At 39.7% G+C, this 22,526-nt stretch overlaps 1 protein-coding gene across 1 annotated transcript in view; it reads right to left on the reverse strand.

Annotated features, from left to right (window-relative positions):
* Positions 1-14,535, reverse strand: part of MAST4 (microtubule associated serine/threonine kinase family member 4) — a 235,982-nt gene extending 221,447 nt beyond the window's left edge. Inside the window, exon 1 of the mRNA XM_065657629.1 lies at positions 14,467-14,535. Within this exon, the coding sequence (XP_065513701.1) occupies positions 14,467-14,517 (51 nt within the window). The 5' untranslated portion in view covers positions 14,518-14,535. The remainder of the gene's footprint in view (positions 1-14,466) is intronic.
* Positions 14,536-22,526: the final 7,991 nt, after the last annotated feature.

The following is a 22,526-nucleotide window of genomic DNA, read 5'->3' on the forward strand; positions in this document are numbered from 1 at the left end:
GGCATATGGCGAAAAGGCTTTTTATTTTAAAACTGAAATCCCAAGGTTGCATCAAGTTCAATCTACCTAGAGCCTTCAAGTTTATTGAGCTTGTCTTCTTAGAGAAAGACTTTTAATCTGATCTCAGAGTGAAGCACAAATATCCTAGCAGATTCTTAACACAGTTTATACAATGCATAGCAATGATGGACCATTCAAAATACAATGTTCCTGTCTCACCACAAATGCGAAGACTCACATAAAAGTAGCAGCGATTCCTGATATCCAAGATTTAGCAGCCCAGTAGTTTATCTTCCTCACTGCACATAGGAATGACTAAAAGCTTTCTATTCTAAAGGGGTATTTGGTGCTGCAAGGAGGGTTTCAGACTGTAGCTCCAAGAAATAACATTCAGTAGTATTCACTATAACCTGCTCGCCATCCAAAGAAATAGCGTCTCTTCCTTCTTGCACTCTAAGGGCAAACATCAGGTTTAAAACAAAACACGAAAACACGGACATAAAGAAACTTCATCTGAAACAAAAAAGTTTGTCATATGTATGTTCTTGACCACAAAGGACATTTATTTCATCCATGCAACCACAGAGACTTGCAAACCCATGAGAATATCAAGTTTTCTAGGAATGATACTTCAGAGCTGACTCTGTAAAGCCTTTCAGACCCTATGGCAGTGTAGCTTCCTACCCACTATAAATGAAATGTGAATCAAATTCTGGCAACATCTTTGGCCATCTCCCAGAGGTGGATATCACTTTGATTATTTCTTCTGAAGACACACCATAGGTCTCAGTTTTCAACCACAAAAAGTGTATATTAAAGCCTTTTGAAGCTACTTTTAAGGATAGATTAGAGCATGACATTACAATTCCACAAAGGAGCCCAAGGTTATCTTCTGAATGGAAGAGAAATCGAGCCACCTTTACATGCCACACCAAAATAAATCATATTCTGCATATGAGTAAGAAATCATAACACAGATGACATTTCTGTTCTGTAGCATTCTGAATATAGTTTCAGTTTCTAAAGGAATTCACCCACTATGTTTTACATTGAATCTCAAACACCCAATAACGACACACAAAAAACCCCATCTTGTAAAAACAACTATATCACCCAAAACTTTTCAACCCTCTTGTACATATATATCCACAGCAAACCTCCCATATTGTTACTCTGCAATGGTGTGGGACACAGGGATTTCATTAGAAATCATAACAGATACCAGATCACCGTCAGCAAGTAAAGTTACAGAAGAACGAAAAACCAAAGTAATGAATGATATTGGGAGCTGGAAGATTTGCACATATTTCTTATATCAGTTTGAAAAATCACTGTGGAAGTGAGTCAAAATGAAGACAATCTTTACAGACTTTTATAGGGATCAACACCTAGCCATTTTACAAAAATGAGAAACTTATAGTATCACTACCTACTGTTACATTCCCCAAGATTTTACTTTAATGCAATGCTTCTAGTGTTTCCTGAGGGGAAAAAAGGCTATGGAAGCACACTACCCATCTGCCTCTTGTTCCTTCAAGTTCTGAAAGCTCTGTTGCACTGTGAAGTGTCACTGAAATTGGCTACAGAATTGGAAGCGAGATATTTCATTAAAATTACCAGCCAATATTGACAGACCCACACTGATGCTGTCACTGAGATAAGGGCCGCTGTAATCTACCCGAAGCAGCAGATATCTTTTTAGTCCGTATGTACAGACTAGTGAACAGAATCACAGGATGGCTGGGCTTGGAATGGACCTCTGGAGATCACCCAGTCCAACCCACCTGCTAAAGCAGGTTCACCTAGAGCAGATTGCACAGGAATGTGTCCAGGAACGTTTTGAATGTCTCCAAAGAAGGAGACTCCACAACTTCTCTGTGCAGCCTGTTCCAGCCTGTTCTCTGGCACCCTCAAAGTAAAGAAGTTTCTCCTCATATTCAGACAGAACCTCCTGTGTTTCAGTCTGTGCCCGTTGCCCCTCATCCTATCACTGGGCACCACTGAAAGGAGTCTGGTCCATCCTCTTGACATCCACCCTTCAGATATTTATAAGCATTGATGAGATCCTCTCTCAGCCTTTTCTTCTCCAGGCTGAACAGACTCAGCTGTCTCAGTCTCTCCTCATAAGAAAGATGCTCCAGGCCCCTCATCATCTTCATAGTCCACCACTGGACTCCCTCCAGTAACTCCTTGTCCTTCTCAAACTGGGGAGCCCAGAACTGGACACATTACTCCAGATGTGGCCTCACCAGGGCAGAGTAGAGCGGGAGGAGAACCTCCCTCAACCTGCTGGTCACACTTTTCCTAATGCACCCCAGGATACCATTGGCCTTCTTGGCCGCAGGGGCACATTGTTGACTCATGGTCAACCTGTTGTTGACCAGAACTCCCAAGTCCTTCTCTGCAGCACTGCTTTCCAGCAGGTCCACCCCTAACCTGTACTGGTGCCTGGGGTTATTCCTCCCCAGGTGCAGGACCCTACACTTGCCCTTGTTGAACTTTATCAGGTTCTTCTCTGCCCAGTCCTCCAGCCTGTCCAGGTCATGCTGAATGGCAGCACAACTAGTTCTACATACAGCAAGAATCTCCTCTTACACAACCACAGGAAGGCTTGTTCATTTCAATATTTAAATAGGAAAGCATATTTAAGACATTCAGTCAGTGAGGGAATATAGGCCAGCTTTATCACAAAATACCTGCACAGGGTAATGAAAATCTACCACTTGGTTTTCATGATGTATTTTCTAAGATCTTATTTACCCACAGAAGCTATGCAGTGATATCTTATGAATTTGCACATTACTTGAGGCAACAGGGAAAGCAACTCTCGCATTTAAAGTGTTTGGAGCTAAAGGTGCCTTGTTTAAAATTATGAGATTGGTAAAGATAATTTATTAACAACATACATTGTGATTCTGAGAACCTAATTCATTTAAGAGAATCAAGTAACCAACAGCTCCCTTGCAGGGCTCAACATTATAACGATTACCCCTCAGGAAAAGAAAATAGACTTGCTTCACCAGCCACATATTTTCAAGGCACTTCCTATGAGTCCTCACCTACAGTATGGAGAAGGCACTGCTGGCGTGACAACACAATTGTGAGCTCTTAGTAGTATTTTCCTATATTCCCCTTCAGTATTAATATCCCACCCCTGCACACAGAGCAAAGCACATTAGTCCTTTTACATCTCTTGTTATTTCAGAAATAAAGACTTTTAGGCAATATACACTGCATGGATTGATAGGGTGCTATTTAGTTTGTGTTCCCCTTCAACACATTACACAAAAACACATTTAGATAAGTGAGGCTGATTTGCTGTATCCAAGAGAACACACCAGCTACTAGGTCCAGCAATACATTAAGAGCAATTTTACTATCCTGCTGAGCCACTGTCTGTTACTAAGAATACACATCATGAGCAGGGAGAGATTCAAGATTCCTTAGTTAGCAAAGCTTCTAATTCTTTCCCTTTAGAGTTGATGAATCTACAGAAGCAGAAAGCCACAGGTCAGTGTAGGGGTGCAACAATTTCTTACACATAAAGAAGTCCAGTTGACTGTGTTTGTTTTATTTTAAATACTATTACTTTTCTTATTATATCTTAAGGTTCTTGAAATTAAACTAATTTTTCATACTAAAGCATATATACATTGTCAACAGTCTCAATTATACATGGAAGAGTAGCCACGGACAGTATAGGTACACACTGGGTTTTCATGCCACCTGCCGGTCAAAATCCTACTTGCACCAACCCATTTCTGGTTTGGCCATTCAGAGGGCTTACAAAGGCCATAAATTGGTCATGAAAATATCAGAAGAAGAATACTTGTCGCAGAAGCAAACATTTAAAAATAAGTTTTAAATAAGTAATTAACCTCCCTTTCAATGACAGAACATATTGGAGAACATTGGTTACAACAGACATTTCAACTTCGGTGATTTTGCCTTTTGCACCAAATAGTGTTCTGTATTGCAGCAAAAAGCACAGATGAACCACCAATTCAACCAAGATGCAAGCCCTCCGATTTTCCAAGTTTTCCATAATTATACAATAGCATAAAACAAATATATTTCTGAAAGCACAGGCACATAGTGAGTACAGTCTGTTTCTCTCACAGATCTCCTCTCAACAAGAACTGAGAAATTACATGCATACCAAAATGTTCTTCCTTTTCAAAAAAGTTGGTGAACTATCTATCTCAGTATTTCCCCAAGGAATGCCAAACAAAAAACATACAGGAGTTATGCCATTCTAAATCTGGAAGTTTGCAGTTCCACATATCTAGCTATGTTTTCAGAGAAAAAATAAAAAGAATCCTCTGAGTTGGGGCATTTTCTAACAATCAGTTCACAAGAATATTTTAGATTCTGTATATGAAAAAAGAAACAAATTCGTTAAAAATTCTCATTGCAAAACAATAACTATCAATTAGATTCTGAATAATCCCCTCCTAGATACTTAGAAGTTTGGTTCTTAGGTGAAAATGATAATAGGCAAGCTACATTCCAACCACAACTTTTAACCTTTGTAAGGGTTTAAGTCCTTGTTTTATTTTTAAATAACTCTGAACAATGATGTGTCTAGTTTTCTTACTTTTTATGCCTCATTTTCCTTTTTAGAAGCACTTAAATCTCAACACTTGTAATAATGCAATATGTTATCAATGACATAACATATTACTGTACTTTCCCCTAAAGATGTGTCCTTCTTCCTAATGTGCTTTGGCTGTTTCCTCCACTCTAAGATTCAACATTTCTCACTACATGGTCATTCTTCTTCACAAGAGCACCTTCCTTCATTAGAGAGCAGCAGTTAGGCATTTCAACTTTCACATATAATTCAGAAGGTTCACTTTGCCAAAGTCATGACTCCTCATGGACCCAAGATCCATTACAAACCAGACAAAGTACAGAAGTTTGGAATAAAAGGGAATGCTCTCCTGCTGATCAGTAGTTTTAATTTGTACCATATTTCATAAGAAGGGCATATATAACAAGCATACCAAAACCCCTTTATTCACAGTTACAGTTTCTGGAAAAGCAGCATCATGCTAGGGAAATTTGTTCAGGAAATGCTTTTACTGGCCACATAATTAATGAAATACACTGACATCCAACTCCACTGTAGCTGTAGGTTAGTTTTCTTAGTTAACTTGAGCTCACTTGCTTTCCTGTTATTTACAGCAGGCAATCTCATAATTCACCTTTGTTTCTTACTATCAACTTTTATCCTTTTATGATTAGATAACACAGTGAATTAGGAATACATGATCAGCCAAGTGTATATTACTATCAAGTTATTCCATGCGTTGCAAAGCAAATCATCATTTCTGAATTTAACTGACCACATACTGAGTACTTTCCACTGCACCATATAATTGCAGGTATTCAGCAATGATCAAGAGGTTAAATGCATTCATGCAAGAGTAGCAGTTAACCAATCTCCTGCTGATTATTACATCTTTTACTGAAGTGACACTAGGTTGACTTGAGCACTTATCTAGGTTTCTTAATCTCCACAACACAATGAAAGAAAATTCTTAATAGATGCAACGATCTTACTATACTATTGCATTACTTTACTAAATATATGATGGAACTGGATATAGGCATATGCACCACAATAGGGCATATTGTGATTTAAAAAAAAAAGGCAAGTAGAGCATTTTCTGGCGTCACTGAGACGAAAACAGCGTTGATGCTAAAAATCATCTGTCCACTGTGACAGCAGAATGGAACAAACATAGTGACTGCGTTTCACCAGTGAAGTAAAAAAAAATGTAAATTGCTGCTATAACAACCCAAGGGAGGGCTTGCAGGAATATTAACAGGTAATGTAAGGTAAAAAAATACCAGAAGTCCACATTCCCTCTTGATTCCACAGGACAGGAGCGTAATTTACAATAGGACATCAGATTCCACATGAATGTACGGGAAAGTCTGACTAAACCCCAGAGGTACAAATACCCAGGAGCATGTGCCAAGGCCAAACTGTGGCAGTCAGCCCATCTGAAGTCAGTAAAACTGCATCTGCTTTTAAACCTAGAAACATAAGAGCTAAGAGGTAGCAGTGCATCATTCAACACAAAAGCAGGATCTGCAGTATGTTCTCAAATTGAAAAATGCCTGCAGAAAAAATCCCTGCTATGCATCTTTGCTTGCTTGGAACTAAGAAAAATCAAAGAGAGGGAACTTCCATTCGCACCAGAGCGATCTGGATAACTACATTCCCCTCCCCATTCCAGTGCAGTGTCATTCAGCTCAGTTTGAGTCTCTTTGTTTTGAGTTATGGCCGTTGTCAGAACCATGGGACTACTTCAGTTTGAGGGATGAGAGTTTTTGTTCCCACACTGTCTGCTTCCATCCTCTGCTACATTACAATCACTGCAAGTATTATAGACATGAGTATGTGTTGCAATAAAGAGATGAAAATAAAGCTGTTACTTCATCAATTTAAAATGTGCATTATCTAGTTATCCCTTAATATAAGGATACTGTCCACAGCAAAACAGAACGGAAATATACCTCATCAGCTTCCAAGCCATTAACTAAAACTGCCACAGCAGAAATAAAGTATTCTACAGTGATAATTATTCTCAAGCAGCATCAAGAAAAAAAATGCTACAATGCTCAAGATTAAGTTTCTTGACAATGTTTAGTTTCTCTATAGAAACTCAGATCAGTGGACCGGTACCTTATCCTCTACAGCATCTTTTTTTAATTGGTCATCTCCTCCTAATTATTATGCATAAATATCAAACTCCTAAGACTACTAAGAACAGTCAGAGAGGTTGTAACTGCCCTATAAAGACTCCAAATAATGCCCAAACCTACTGCTACCCACTTAGGCAGAGGGAATACTCACTTTGAGATTATCAACGCCTCTTACTATCCCTTCAGATCCTGAATGCAGACAGAAGTAGTGTATACAGAAAATTTTTCAACACTTATAATAGTACTCTCCCATGTGACCTTTATCTCATTTACTTTGAAGTCAGAGCTGTGAGTGACATTAATTTAATATTTTATCACATACTTCCAAGAGTGGAAATCAGACCATCAACAGCAGATTTGTAGATCAGCACACTCTCCTCAAGCAAAGGAGAAACCCCTTGCAACTTTTTGTTAAGTATTTTCTCATTAAATTTTAAAAACTATAGATGAATCAGTGTTTGATCTAACATGTTAACTGGCTAGACAATAAAATCACAGTAGTCAGTTTTCTTCTGCTTTTTGTGATGGGGATCAGGAAACAGCATTATAGCTGAATTTTCCTAAATCCATCCCTGTGCCAGTCATTTTTCCAGTCTCTCCTATTCCTGCTCTCCATGTCCTTTGTACCCCCTCTGTCCCCCTCCCATTTCCACCCCATAAATCCTTTAAGAGGCTGCAGAAGTTTTTCATCCAAGGCCAGAATAGTCCATCACTATATTCCTGACTCTTATTCGTTGTTAATCACAGATTATAACATTTTATCCAGTTATTCACCAAGGGAAGTCCAATAACAAGCTGAGAAAGCTTGTATTCTGAGAAAGGCATCCAAACTTCAAACACTATAAATTATTACACATCAATTTCTTCTGGTTGTATATTTCATTGCCAAACCACCATTACTTGTTTCTCATGTGGCTAATTTTACCAGCATGAAAGTTCATGGCCTTACTTCTGTAACACTTTCCACTTTTTCCACTTTTTTCTTTGTAAGAGATACTGGCAACACAATTCTAGATGACATTTTAAGATAACCTAACACCACACACAGAGACTCATATATCACAGCAGACAAGCAGAATAAGCCCTTATTCAGAGTCACTACTAACAAGAGTCAGAAGCTTCAGTTCTAGGGGTGAAACACTACATGTAATCTTGCTTACTGATCTCGACTGTGCAGGTCCTGCACGCCAAGTGAAAATCTCAAAGAATAAGGCATGCTCAGCTGACAAGACAGGCTAAGGAAGTTAATTTTAACAGCCCTAGCTTCTTCATTATCCAGAAGTAGGAACTGGTCCTTGTGAGCCTTTTCACTGTTCAGGGAAAGTCTGTCATAGGGAGGAAGATCATTATAAAGGATGCCTGGAAAACAGAAGTATAGTGTTCATGTGCAAAATAGGAATGCATTGATTGCTCATAAACACATTTGATTTCTGTTGGGTCTGTACTGTTAATAGAATACAGAAGAGGATTATACGTACATTCAGCTCTAATAAACTGTGCAAATACTTTGAGTAACATCTCCTTTCAGTTCTAGAATATGCTCAAATACATCCTGTCACTAGAAGTTGAGGCTGACATTTGAGACCTACTTCACCACAAAGTGGGTATGTTTGGAAGATATGTTGGATTTGCTTGCAAGACTTTTTAACCCAGGTCAGTCTTCTATGAGAGATGATTATTTTACCTAGTTTTGCCGTTATTTTTAACTAATACTCTACAGCATGAGATGTGTTCTCAATTCTGAGAAATCAAAAGCTCCCTGTGAGAGCAGAGTTAACTCTGGCCATCACCACTTCTGTATTTCATCCATCAACAATGAGCAAGAAAAGCATCAGAATTAATAAAGCCATTAGTTTTAATCAGACAACTTAGGAAAGAAGTCAAACATCTAGAACTCTGTCAAGCAACTGAATTTACAAATGTGTTTTAAACCCAAATGTGCAGTGAATATTTAAAAAATAATGACGCAGACAAATAGAGATGTAGCTATATTGGTGAAACAGAGTGCCCAGTCATCAATTTCTTGCATCAGTTTGTCAGGACGCATTAGTTTCATGGCTCTGGACTCAGTCTACTCCTGTCTTTTGCTGTGTACAAATACTGAGTATAAAGGAGTGTTTATGATGACGTATGTTCATTTCCCTCTCTCTACTACTAAATTAGAACTAACTACTGAATTAGAACTGCTATTAAGAATTTGTTAGAAGGCAAATACAGACAAAGAAATATGAATGCAAATACATATTCATGGGTGGGGAGTTACTGAAATAAAATACATGAGGGAGAACAACTCTCTAGTCTTAAAAGCCAGAAGCCACTGAAGCACGGAAAACCTGCTACCATTACTTTGTAACTTTAGCATTTCATAGGAATAAATATGTTTTAAAGAGATTTGCAGTGATTAGTCTTAGATGTTGAGCTGAGTTTAAGGCAAACAAGAATATGGCATTCAAATCCATACAACAGCTTAGCATTCAGATAACTTCCACAGTTCAGACTCAGTATTTCTGAAATTTAGCTAACTATTTTGGGAAGATTTTAGAGACAGATGCAAGATTAGCTACTTAGGCAATTTCTGTTATATCTTTGTGTTTCTCACACGTGCCATCCTTGTACACATTCATTAACATGCAGAGTATTATATAGCTGCTCAGAGATACAGCCAAGATTCTTAGGCACTGAAGACCTGATTTCCTGGACAGGAAGAGCTAAAATTTAAAGCAACTCAAGTTTACGATGCAGGTTCCTCTTGCTCTCCAATAAGTTTATTTAAAAATAAATTCAGCTACATCTGATACTCATTAGATAAAACTGAACACAGACAATTAATGATTTGAAAAATTCCCTACAATTCTAAAATAAAACACTTAAATAAAGGCCTTTTTTAATTATGTGGTTTGCCAAAGCACAATTGATACTGTCATTCATTTATTTAACCAATTAGTATTTCTAAAGAATGTATTTTATTTGTTTGCTATCATTTATTATCTAAGCTATAATTTTGCAGCTTCTCAGGCAACAAATGGCTGTCTTGCATCTGGAGAATAAAACACACAAAAGGGTGTTGGTGTGCTGTTTGAATACATGCAATTACTGGTAGTTAGATTCTAATTAGCATAATTAGTTTTGAAGCAGTTCTCATAATAACTGTCAACATTATGTCAATTTAGCTGAAGTTAATGGCATACTTAACAAAGACACACTTATTTTCAGTATACTATTTAAAAGCAAGGAGGCGGCAAGGCCCTTTCTGAAGAAGTAAAGCTCCTTTTCATAGACACTGAACATTTCTTATTTTGTTTCCTTTCAGCAATCCATCTTATAAAACAGCACTTTATACAATTACGACTCTCCAGGTTCTGTAAGACCATTCTTAGAAATTAACACTGATAAACTGGCAATAAAAAGCAAGTATCCCAAAGTACAGATGCTTGCAAATTCAGCCTTCCATTGTTTTGGGGAAGGCAACTATATTTTGGCAGTTAAGGCTGGGAGGGATGAGGGAGGAAGTTGGAAAAAAAAAAAAATTAAGAGGTAATCTTTAAAAAACTAAAGAGGTTAAGAGTATGCTAAAAAGTAGCAAATGCTTCTAGTCACAGCTAAACAAAACATCCTTTCACTGCTTACTAGAAAAGGGCATAAGCCATTCATAAAGGCCAGTTTTACCTTTTTGTTAAGTTTTGATAAGTTACTAGGTACTATTTACAAGTAGTCAAAGATGTTCCATTACTAAACCAAGTAAAAATTTAGTAATTTCACTGATGTATTTCAAGTTTCCAAGAAGAAACAACATGCCTTTCAGAGTTTGCTTTGCTTCGTATCATGAATATTCATCTTCCACAACAGAAGCTATAGCCAACCTATGCTCAGTACTTGCCATAAAGCTGAAGTTAGACAACCAGTCCTGATTGAATTTAAAAGCCAAGTGTCTTACATGTTTCATTTTAGTATCTTGTTCATAGAGTATTTTTATTATGTGGATATTTTAAAGAGCAAGTTATCATTCAGCAGTCCACTAGCCATAAATACACTGTCTTAAAAAGCTTTCTGGAGCATGAGAAGTCTTTTTTGTGGGTTGTTTGGTTTTGAGTTTGTTTGGTTTGTTTAGCTGTTTGGGTTTGGGTTTGTTTGTTTGTTTTAATTTCAATAAAACATAGACAAAATGAAAAACTTTATGCTTCTTAAAGTAGATCACTTTTTTATTTTAAAAAATGAAAGGAGTTTGATATTAATTCATGATAAAGACAAGCAAATCTACAGAAGTTTTGCCCAATTAATTTGGACAAAATCTTTTCCTTTCTTCTACACATTTATCGTCATTTATCATAAAGACACATTATGTTCAGGTTTCTACTGGTTTTATGTATGCAGCTTTCCAGAAAAAGTTAAAATATAGAACTTCTTTCAATCCATGCCACTCAGAGACAACTTCTTTCTTCCTATAAAATAGGAAGTAATTGCTCACACAGTTTCACACTCATTATCGTCATTTTAAGCACATCAGCTTATTACAATGAAATAGTAACAAAAATGGCTTTCTTTCAGTTTATTTTTAACTACCTTCCCAAAATTCTGCTAGCAGTAATATAAATGGACAGGTCAAAACAGTATGTACTAATGGTGTTTTTAAACACTTGTGGAGTGGCAGAGGGGCAGGGAGATGACAAGAGAATCACTCCCAAATTTTGGCCACTGAAGGAGGTAGCAACTCTAAGTCAACTCCCAAACCACTTGAGTAGAAAAGCAGCACATTCAAGGGCCAATTCATCCTACCCTGGAAGAGATGTCTGAAATCATGCAGGATGACTGTCAGGCTGTGGAGCAAGGAGAGTCAAGCTGGCTCTGCCGTAGCTTCCCCACACTCCTGCAAAGTTCAGCACTGAGACACAGTCTGGATTACCTTCCAGGAACATGTATTATTCTCCACTGACTATAGAGATGAAGAGATGGGCCAAACCAACAGTTGACCTGCGAGAACATCCTAAAGCAGAACTGCTCCACACCTCAGATTCGCCCTTCTATTTAGTTTTGGAGACTTTCTGGATCATTTTCTTAATGTTTCTAAGTCCACATTAATACTCTCTGCAGACTCCCACCATCTGCCTGACCGCTACCAAATATGCCTGTCATAGACAGCTCAACATGCTCCTGCCAGAAGTAAAAGAGTAACAAGACTATCCCTTAGCCATCTCTGAATTAAGAGCCCCCAGCAAATCCAATACACTGTCCATTCATTTGAAAATCAGCCCTCCCCATACACATTTTTAATCCACTTATATGGTTCTATACTTGAACTGTATTTTTAATTTATTGTCCAAGTGCTTGTATTACAGGAGTGAATCATGCATAGCTATTGAACTGATTCTAAAGCAACACCTGCAGCCCATTTTTAATCAACATTCCATAACTCACTTTAAAAAAAAATCTGTAACTTCCCACAGAAAGGATTTATATCTGTGACACAGTATGTAATCTAGAAAAGTTTTTACAAATTATTGACAGAAAAAGCAAAAAGTCTTTTGTATCCCATTTGCAATTCCACTAAACACTGGTATGTATTCATATCTTTGAGCTGCTCACTTGTCATTCTTGTTTATACTGGCACATAATCACTGCTCACAGTCAGATCCACATCAGCTAGCTATTAACTCCAGTGAGAATGATCAGTCCTTGTAGTGAAATTAATAACAGGCTAATAATTTTTCAGATGAGTGAGACATTACATTTAAAATCATTTCAATTCAGACTGCAAACAGATAACATGGGAATTCTTCATACAAATCTCTTCCATATACTCTTTCCTAAATATAATTAAAAGCTTCCATTACTAGAATATAACAATAGGCCTGCCAGACTCTGACAAAGCTCGGAACCAAGACCACAAAAAAAAAAAGGGCAGGGGGGAAGAAAGGGAGTGGCCCCTAACTTATAGCCCCTTTTAAGAAAAGGCCAGAGTCTTTCAGAAGTCTGACAGCAAAGTATTTGTCAAAGGAGGCTTGAGAAGAGCTCTGCTTATGCGACTAAGGAGCCCCTGATCGTCAGTTCCAGATAAGAAATAAATACTTCTGAGGAACCTGCATCTCCACCCTATGCAGAATCTGCTCTGATCTGCCCAGAAGGCTCTCGCCTGCACCAGCCTGAAAGCTGCAGTCAGGCACAGATAAAAGATGTGCAGAGACACGAAGGAAGAAGCCTGTGGCAGACAAATATGCCATAAAACTTGATAGGTGATGAGTGAAAGGCTCTTAAGGAAGTATGGCTCACTGAATTTTTCATTAGTCTGTTGGTTTATGACCATTTAAAGTACTTTTTGTCAAAATGCTGCTGAATCTTCCTCTACCTACAAGTTTAGGCATTACACCAAAATAAAAGCACAATGCTGCTAGTGGCATGACATCTAATAGCTGTGCAAACAGAAACAGAGAATCAAATACCAACATAGCAGCTTAAATTTAATTAATTTAGATCACGAGAAGAAACTATTTCTTTAATTCCTAACTACACAAAAGGGAAAAATATGCCATTTTGATGCAATTTAAATTGATTTCTGAACATTCATCTTCTTTCCTTTTCATTTCAACTATACATAATCTGAATACTTTCTTCACAATGAACCATGTTTCTCCTAACAAACTAGAAAACAAAAATATATAGGTGGATACTTAGTTCCCTGAAAAATATTAGGGCTCAAAGCATAGAACTTCCAATAGAATTAAGTGTTTGTAATAAGCATGGAGTCAAATTAACCACATCTGCTCCAAATAATTATAATACCACCACCACTAAGCAGAAACCAGGACCATATTTTTATGTGCAGATTCATTGTACTTGAAATGAAATATTATTTCAGATAGATTAATGGAGAAACCAGCCACCTACATACCAATATGATATGAAAAATTGGCGTGGTGGTATCTGTTCAGCATTGGCTGATCATAGCATCCTTTAACCTGAACATCGCATTTAAAAAAAAAAAAAAAAAAAGGCAAGTTTCCCCCTAGAAAGTAGACATGGATCACCAAACTTTTAATAACCAGCCAAAAGGCAGAAGAGGTACAGGAAACATTAATAAAACTTTTCTACATTGTTTTAATACAATATGAAATATATTCCTTAAAGTAATTCCTTGAAGAAAAGTACAGACTCATATACAGGGTCCTGCATTAAATTTCAGCTCTTCTTAAGATCTTAGTATACAGAAGCAAAAAGCAGCATAATGGTTGTTTGAAAATAAAAGCTGAAAGTTCAAGTGTATGAAGCATCTCTTTCCCTTTCTCTTCCCCTACCATTTTATCCAAGAGACTTAATTAAGCTCATGTTTCATACACTCATGTTCTCCTGAGGACAGAGTCCTGCAGAAAGTGGAAACAAGGACTCTGACAGAAAAGCATGCTCAAGAGAGAGGACAGTTATACTGCTGTCTTTAAAAGCATGCTTTTTTTTTTCTTCTTTTAGAAAGAAACCATTTAAATGCAAATAGCTATATTAATGCAACATTCAGCTCAGACTTTATGCAAAATCCAGTAACCCAATTCAGAGTTACTGCTACCATAAATGTTATTCAGCTGCACTCAACATATTAAGTAGCATTGCATGCAGGAATACATTAAGTACTTTAAAAATGCAGCTTAAGGAGGAGAGGTTGATCTGGAAATAAACTCTGGTTTGATCCTCATACTTCCACCAGCAGATACAGAGATACAACAGATTTTTTTTGTACACTCCTAGCTTTGAAAAAAAATTACTCACCAAACTAGCAGTAAGGGAAGGTGCTGATTGCCCAAGTGCTTGGTAGTGCATGCGAACAAGATTAGAGGTTTCTGCAGACTGCCACAGCTGCTGTCCAGTTGCATTGGGAAGCAGATATTTGCCTGTCAAGAAAGAGTGTGTTAAAAAATCAGATGTTGTAGATGAGGCAATGCAATTGGCAGAGCTTACCCTAAGGTAACGCTCTTACCATTCTAAAGCTACTGTTTCTTTCACAATCGCCCTGACCAGAAGGATTCCATCAGAACAGAATTCCTACTATTCACTTGCTAACCCTTCACATCACCCTTTCACAAGCTACATTTCTCGTAGGCAAATTCGTTTTTTCAATATTCTATCAACTGTACCTTTTCCCTACCTAGAAATACAATTAATGCAACAACAGATGCAAACATCCAGAATAGTGGGTCTGAACTAACAAAACAAATTGTGAAGGCTAGCCAAAAATAAAAATAAAATTAAATTTTAAAAAATAATATAAAAATAAAACAAATTAAAAATAAAAATTAAAAATAAAAGTTCATGCCGCTGTGCCCAGGCAAGCTCAGGCCCAGTGCTGACCAGAAGGTCACACCCCCAATCAAAGCACTGCCACTCAGTCTGCATTGTCTCCCCACAGGTACTAATCAGGCAGAAAGCATCTCTGGCTCAGGAAGCCCCTGAGCTGCAAACCAGCAGCATGGAGAATACTCAGGGAACTGCATTAAGAGGACAAGCATGTAATGATACAGTTCCTTTTTGCTTCCTTTCAGCCACTGTCAAGAAACAGCACAAGAGCCTATATAATGGTCTTAACAAATATGTTCACCTTAAGTTCTTAGTTATCTCTGAAAACCATGCAAAAGTGAGACAATCACAGTACTAAAGCAATTGACTTAGAAGACCAGGGACCTGATGCAAAGTAACAATTCAAAATACTTTTTTTTTTTTTAACCAACCCCAGGTTCAAAAAACACAAGCAAGATTTTGATTGAACAGCTCAAATGAGAACTGTCTTCCAAACTACACATCCTAAACATTTGTTTCCTGAAACTACTTAATCCCACCTCATTGATCTTGTCACCTCAGGGAACTATGGAGTGGGTATGTGTGTGACCACTGACACCAGATTTGCACCCTGGCAGATGGGCACAGGTTTGCCAGGAAATCAAAGGCCTCAGCTTCATAACCTTCTTTTTAACAGCAGATCCAGAGAGTTGCTGAGGTCTCTGGAAATTGACTGTCTTGGGAGACAAAGAGTTCCAAAGCAGCAGCACAGAATAGTCTTCAAAATGTGCTATTGTTCTTTGTTACACTGGTAGAGCACAACCCACAGACACTTTTTGCACAATTTGCTAACAGCTTGCCCCAGACTAGAAGGAAAATGTACAAAGCTGTGGTTTCTTGCCCAATTATCCAGAATAACATTTTACAGAACTGGAAAAACTGAATTAATTTCCCATCTGCTCTCTCTGCCTCTTTCTATCACATTTTGCTTACCTTTTTACACGGGCTCCCACCATCCTCAACTAAAAGGATGCCATAAATACCTTAAAGCATCGATTGCAACATCCACATTCCATTGATGTCAATCCTGGAAAATGCCAGTGACATATGCAGTCAAAGCTTCTATCTATCACCTCAAAAGGTAAATTTCTTCACATCCAGGCAGGAAACAAAATCATTTAAAAAAAAAAGTGAGTGGAAAAAACTAAGTTATGCACACCTCACATTTAAACAGGTATGTTTTATTTCTTCAATGCTTTCCACATCAAAAGAGGTCTACACATTTTCTTTACTTGCTTTTTGACTCCTCTCCTGAGAGTCAATGGTAAGACAAGGTTCTTGAGGTGAAACCAGATATTTCCTGGTGCTGGGTCCCCAATTACGAAAATCTCTCAGGCTAGAATGCAGACTACAAATACTGTAATGAAACTCTGCAAGAAGGCTCATAAAATTCCAGCTTAGTCAAGACAGCTCCAAATAAGACATCATGTCACTGACAGTAATACCAGTAAAACACTTTGGCAACACCTATTTTGTCAAGTAGACATACATTACACAAATCCCTTTTAGAAACTCTGTATTAACTGACTCTAGATGCCACCAGGAAGATTACATTAAACAATTTGCAACTTGATCACTGTAGCACAATCTTAGTGCATTTTATCATCATAGGAATCAATAGTTGAAAAGCAATAGAGTTTTCCTCTGATCTTTAGAACAAAGGAGGATGCAAGCAAGAAATAGGCTTGTTTTAATAAAGCTTGTTCTAAAACTGAGGAAGACCATCACTCTTTGGTTAACCAATGCAGTTTCTAGTAGGGGTTTGAAACTCGTCTTGAAATCCATTGTCAGACAACTAAGCCTTGCCCAGACGGCACTAATTTTCAATTCAGATGAATCCCACTGAGCTTCCCAAGAGAAGAAATTGAAGGCAATCATTTGTATTTTGTCCACGGATTAATCTGATTTTGTTTAGGTTTGGAGGCCAAGCCAAAAAGGTTTAAATAACAAGTCAAGTCTAGGAGAGAAAGGTATATGAGAAATAAGTGCTGTTATTAATGCTTGTACTCACTTCTTGTTTTAAATGGGAGCCAGATCCAAAAAGGGAGAGCTAACGCGATTCCTCTTCACATCAGTCACTCAGCAGAGCAGAGCACTCTGTACCTTAGCACATGCAAGGCTATGCTGACAAAGAACATCACTAATAGCCACCTTTATTCTTTGTCCTTTACATGCAACTGTATTATATTCAGTTTTTGTCTTGCTTAAACATGTGAAGGAAAGTCTAAGATACTTTGGTACAGAGGCTAGAGGAGAGGCAACCCTACTCTTTATGACAACAAAATCATCTACTAAGCCCTTCCTTCAACTATAAGATTTTGCCTGACTGGCAAGAAAGCAGAGTAGATTAACTCAGCATCATGGCCAGTGTCTGCACTCTAAGAATTCATTTAATATTCCATTATTTGTTTGGCATGATTAACCTCAAGAAGTATCTAAAATAACATTGGAGGGCCTGTGGAATAGCTAACTAGGCAGTCGACACAATCAAAATTGCCAACAAAAACACGAACATGTGTGATGCTGGAATGATCTCTCTTTCCATCCTTAACCCAAACAGGAGCCTTGAGGGCACAACAGATTTTACAGCATACTGAAATTGAGACAAGCGGAGTAGACTATCCAGAACTCCAGTTCTTCTTTTCATACTAAATTCATACATGCTTTTAAACAGAGAAATGGCATATGATAAATATGCTTTCTATAGAAGCAAAATAGCCATGGCTTATGCAAAAAAGATAGTAACAGATAAATCTCTTATTACAGAATCACAGAATGGTTTGGCTTGGAAGGGACCTCTGGAGATCACCCAGTCCAACCCACCTGCTAAAGCAGGTTCACCTAGAGCAGATTGCACAGGAATGTGTCCAGGAACATTTTGAATGTCTCCAAAGAAGGAGACTCCACAACTTCTCTGTGCAGCCTGTTCCAGCCTGTTCTCTGGCACCCTCCAAGTAAAGAGGTTTCTCCTCATATTCAGATGGAACCTCCTGTGCTTCAGTCTGTGCCCGTTGCCCCTCATCCTGTCATTGGGCACCACTGAAAGGAGTCTGGTCCATCCTCTTGACATCCACCCTTCAGATATTCAGCAACATTGATGAGATCCCCTCTCAGCCTTCTCTTCTCCAGGCTGAACAGACCCAGCTCTCTCAGTCTCTCCTCGTAAGAAAGGTGCTTCAGGCCCCTCATCATCTTCATAGTCTACCACTGGACTCCCTCCAGTAATTCGTTGTCCTTCTCAAATTGGGGAGCCCAGAACTGGACGCAGTACTCCAGATGTGGCCTCACCAGGGCAGAGTAGAGCGGGAGGAGAACCTCCCTCAACCTGCTGGTCACACTTTTCCTAATGCACCTCAGGATACCATTGGCCTTCTTGGCCACAGGGGCACATTGTTGACTCATGGTCAACCTGTTGTTGACCAGAACTCCCAAGTCCTTCTCTGCAGCACTGCTTTCCAGCAGGTCCACCCCTAACCTGTACTGGTGCCTGGGGTTATTCCTCCCCAGGTGCAGGACCCTACACTTGCTCTTGTTGAACTTCTTCGGGTTCCTCTATGCCCAGCTCCCCTGCTGTTCAGGTCTCGCTGGATGGCAGCACAGCCTTATGGTGTGTCAGCCCTTCCCCTCAGTTTGGTATCATCAGCAAACTTGCTGAGGGTGCACTCAGTCTCTTCATCCAGGTCATTGATGAACAGGTTAAATAGGACTGGACCCAGTACTGACCCCAGGGGAACCCCACTATCTACAGGCCTCCAACCAGACACTGTACCATTGATCACAACCCTCTGAGTTCTGCGATCCAGCCAGTTCTCAATCCATCTCACCGTGCACTCATCCAGCCCACACCTCCTGAGCTTGCCTATGAGGATGTTGTGAGAGTGTCAAAAGCCTTGCTGAAGTCAAGGTAGACAATATCCACTGGTCTCCCCTCGTCTTCTCAGCCAGTCATACCATAATAGAAGGCTACCAGGTTGGACAAACATGATTTCCACTTGGTGAATCCATGTTGACTACTCCTGATGACCTTCTTTTCCTCCACATGCTTGGAGACGACGTCCAGAATGAGTTGTTCCATCACGTTTCTAGGGGTGGAGGTGAGGCTGACTGGCCTGTACTTTCCTGGGTCTTCCTTCTTGCCCATCTTGAAGACTGGAGTGATGTTGGCTTTCCTCTAGTCCACAGGCACCTCTCCTGTTCTCCACGACCTTTCAAAGATGACGGAGAGTAGCTTGGCAATAACATGTGCCAGTTACCTCAGCACTTGTGGGTGCATCCCGCTGGAGCCCAGGGATTTGTGGGTGTCCAGCTTGCTTGAATGTTCTCTAACCTGATCCTCCTCAACCAAGGGAAAGTCTTCCTTTCTCGAGACTTCCTCTCTTACCTCCGGGATCCGGGATTCCTGCAGGCTGGTCTTAGCCGTAAAGACAGAAGCAAAGAAGATATTCAGTAACTCCACCTTCTCTTCATCCTCTGTCACCAGGGCACCCACCTCATTCAGCAGTGGGCCTACTTTTCTCCAATCTTCCTTTTGCTGCTGATGTACTTGAAGAAGCCCTTCTTGTTGTCCTTGACATCCCTGGCCAGATTTAATTCCAAGTGGAACTCAGCCTTCCTCACCACATCTCTTCCCATCTCCTCCACACAGGATCCTGAACTCTACCATCTCATGGTCGCTGCAGCCAAGGCTGCATCCAACCCTCACATCTCCAGCCAGTCTTTCTTGGTTTGTTAGGACAAGGTCCAGCACCACACCTATCCTCTTTGACTCTTCCACCACCTGTGGCAAGAAGTTGGCATGAGTGATCTGTAGGAACCTCCTGGACTGTGTGTGCCTAGCTGTGTTGTCTTCCCAGCAGATGTCAGGGTGACTGAAGTCTCCCATAAGAATGAGGGCACATGATTGTGAGGCTACTTTCAGCTGAGAAGGCCTCAACTTCCTCTTCCTGATTGTGGCCTCTGTAATTGCAATGAGGCCATGGCCCCACAACCACACACAGATCTCTAATTCTTCCTGTTTATTCTCCATGCTATGTGTGTTGGTGTACAAACACTTCAGAGGAGTAATTGAGTATGCGGGTTTCCCATGAAAGGTGCAGAAAGATCCACCATAGCCATAAGTACCCTTGAAGTGCTTAGCCTTCTGGTTCTCATTTTGGGAGGCAGCTAAGCTCTGGTTTGCCTGGCTTATTCCCCAGTTGGATGTGATGGCATGAGCATTGCCAATTTAGATCCCACCCCCTAAGCTCATCAGTTTAAAGCCCACTTCGCCAAGCTGGCCAGACTATTGCCAGATATTCCCTTGTCTCTTCTAGACAGGTGGATTCCATCCCTCCCTAACAGGTTATAGTCATAAAAGAATGTCCCATTGTCATAAAATCCAAAACCCTCAAGACAGCACCAACCTCGAAGCCAGGAGGTAATGTGCATTATGCATTTATTTCTGGCTGCCCCCTTTCCTCCAGCTGATAGAATGGAGGAAAAGATAACTTGGGCACCAATATTTTTAACTTGCCACTCCAGGGATTTATAGTCTTCCTTGATTCTGCTTAGGTTCCAGTTTTCAGTGTCATTTGTGCCCACAAGAAAGTGCAGCAGTGGACAGTAGTCTGTGCTCTTGACAAGTTGTGGAACCCTCTCAGCAACATCTCAGATCTTAGCTCCCAGAAGGCAGCATACCTCCCATGGCTCTCTGTCAGGATGGCAGATGTGTGCTCCAGTGCCCTTTATCAGAGGATCACCCACTGCAAGCACTCTTCATTTCTTCTTATGGTAACCACTGCGTGATGCTGGTACAGATTTTCTTTGCAGACCTTGCTCGTTGGTGTCTATAGCTGTTAAAGATTCATATCTGGTTTTGGTCGTGATGTTGGAGGGTGAAGACTGAGATGGAGCACTGTTTTTGTGGGTCACCAGGGTCCAAGGTGCCTCATTCTCAGTGGTGTCCACTACATTTTCAGTGATGTCCACTACAGGAGCACGGTTCTGAAACCACCTATCTCCATCTCAGCTCCTCTAATACTGCATAGTCTGTTGACTGTTTCCTGCAACTCAGCCACCTGACATAGCAGATCGACCACCTGTGCACACCTTGTGCAGGTACTTATCTTTTCTCCAGGAGTAGGGCCTTGGCACTCATTGCAATCTACCGCCTGTACTGAAGTCTCCTTCCTTACTGGTTCCACCTGGGTGAAAGCATGAGATATCTCACGGGCTTCCCCTGCAGGAGCACTGTTTTCAACTCTTGAGGTGAGCACTCACCATTATGGCAGAGATCTAGAGTACTACCTTGGGCTTTGGACCTCCGACTAGCCCGCAGCTCCTTTCCTGCACGCCCTGCTTGCACGAACTGCCGCACAAACTGCTGTGCCCCTGTTTGCTCACCCTGTTTGCTGTGCTCCCTAGGACTGTCTAAATCTCCTGCAGTTGTTCCTTGCAATGCCCAAGCCTTACCAACAAGAAATCAACTGCAACAAAATATCCAGAAAATAAAAACTGTACTTTTAATACTGTGCTTCTTAAGAAAAGTTGGACATACTCCACAGGAATGCAATGAGACACTTTCATTTCCAAAAGCAAATGGAACATCAAAATTTCTTACGGGAAAAAAAACTTCTTCCAAAACTCAGTCTGTCAGTCTGTTTTCTTTGAAGGATTGTGGCACCACAGCATTAAACCACCAAACAATAAACGAGTCCCTGCCTGCAATGAATTAGTCAGTAGCTCTCCCTGGACTCCTTCATTAAAAAAAAAGAAAAAAATTATATATATATATAAAAATCAATAATCCCCTCAGACTATCTGTCCTCCTTTTTCTTGCCAATATAGTACTCCTACACATTTTCCTGATAGGTTTTATTCATAATTGCATGCATTTTCCCCCTTTTACATTTTCTTTAATAACCTCTTGAATTTACACATATCCACACTTCTTCTCGCTGTTACGTGATTTAAATACCAGTATTACACATAAAACTTGAGCTGAAATGCATTATTGATTTTCACACAGCATTCATTTCTGCCTTCAAGTTTAATGGTCCAAGCAGTGCCTTTCATTTCTGAGTGAACTGACTTGTGGGGGACAGAGAAGACAACGTCACCTCAACTCCACCTCATCCCTTCCACCTTAATTCAGCATTTTGGTCCATATACAGCACAAATACTGCCAGTATCCAGCATAATTTCCATCTAGCAACAAACCATTGCCACACCAGTAGTAATTTTCTTATTACTTTCATCACCTATTGATATGGATGTGTCATCTACCAATACAGGTCCCCTACTGCTGTCCTGTTCAACCCCAAGATGGCCTTTGACTTGCTCCTGTGCCTTCTGCAAAGGCTTTGCTGACATCCCTGCTACAATTCCCATGCCTGGAACTATCAAGACAGCCTGAAGTCACAACACTGCTCATAACCAAGGGCATCTCTTCCAACATCTGAATCCAATCTGTTAGTCCAGAGCATTTATTAAAATGCATTTTGTTGAAAGATGACTTA

Source organism: Caloenas nicobarica, chromosome Z (assembly GCF_036013445.1).
Source record: "Caloenas nicobarica isolate bCalNic1 chromosome Z, bCalNic1.hap1, whole genome shotgun sequence".
Taxonomy (NCBI): domain Eukaryota; kingdom Metazoa; phylum Chordata; class Aves; order Columbiformes; family Columbidae; genus Caloenas; species Caloenas nicobarica.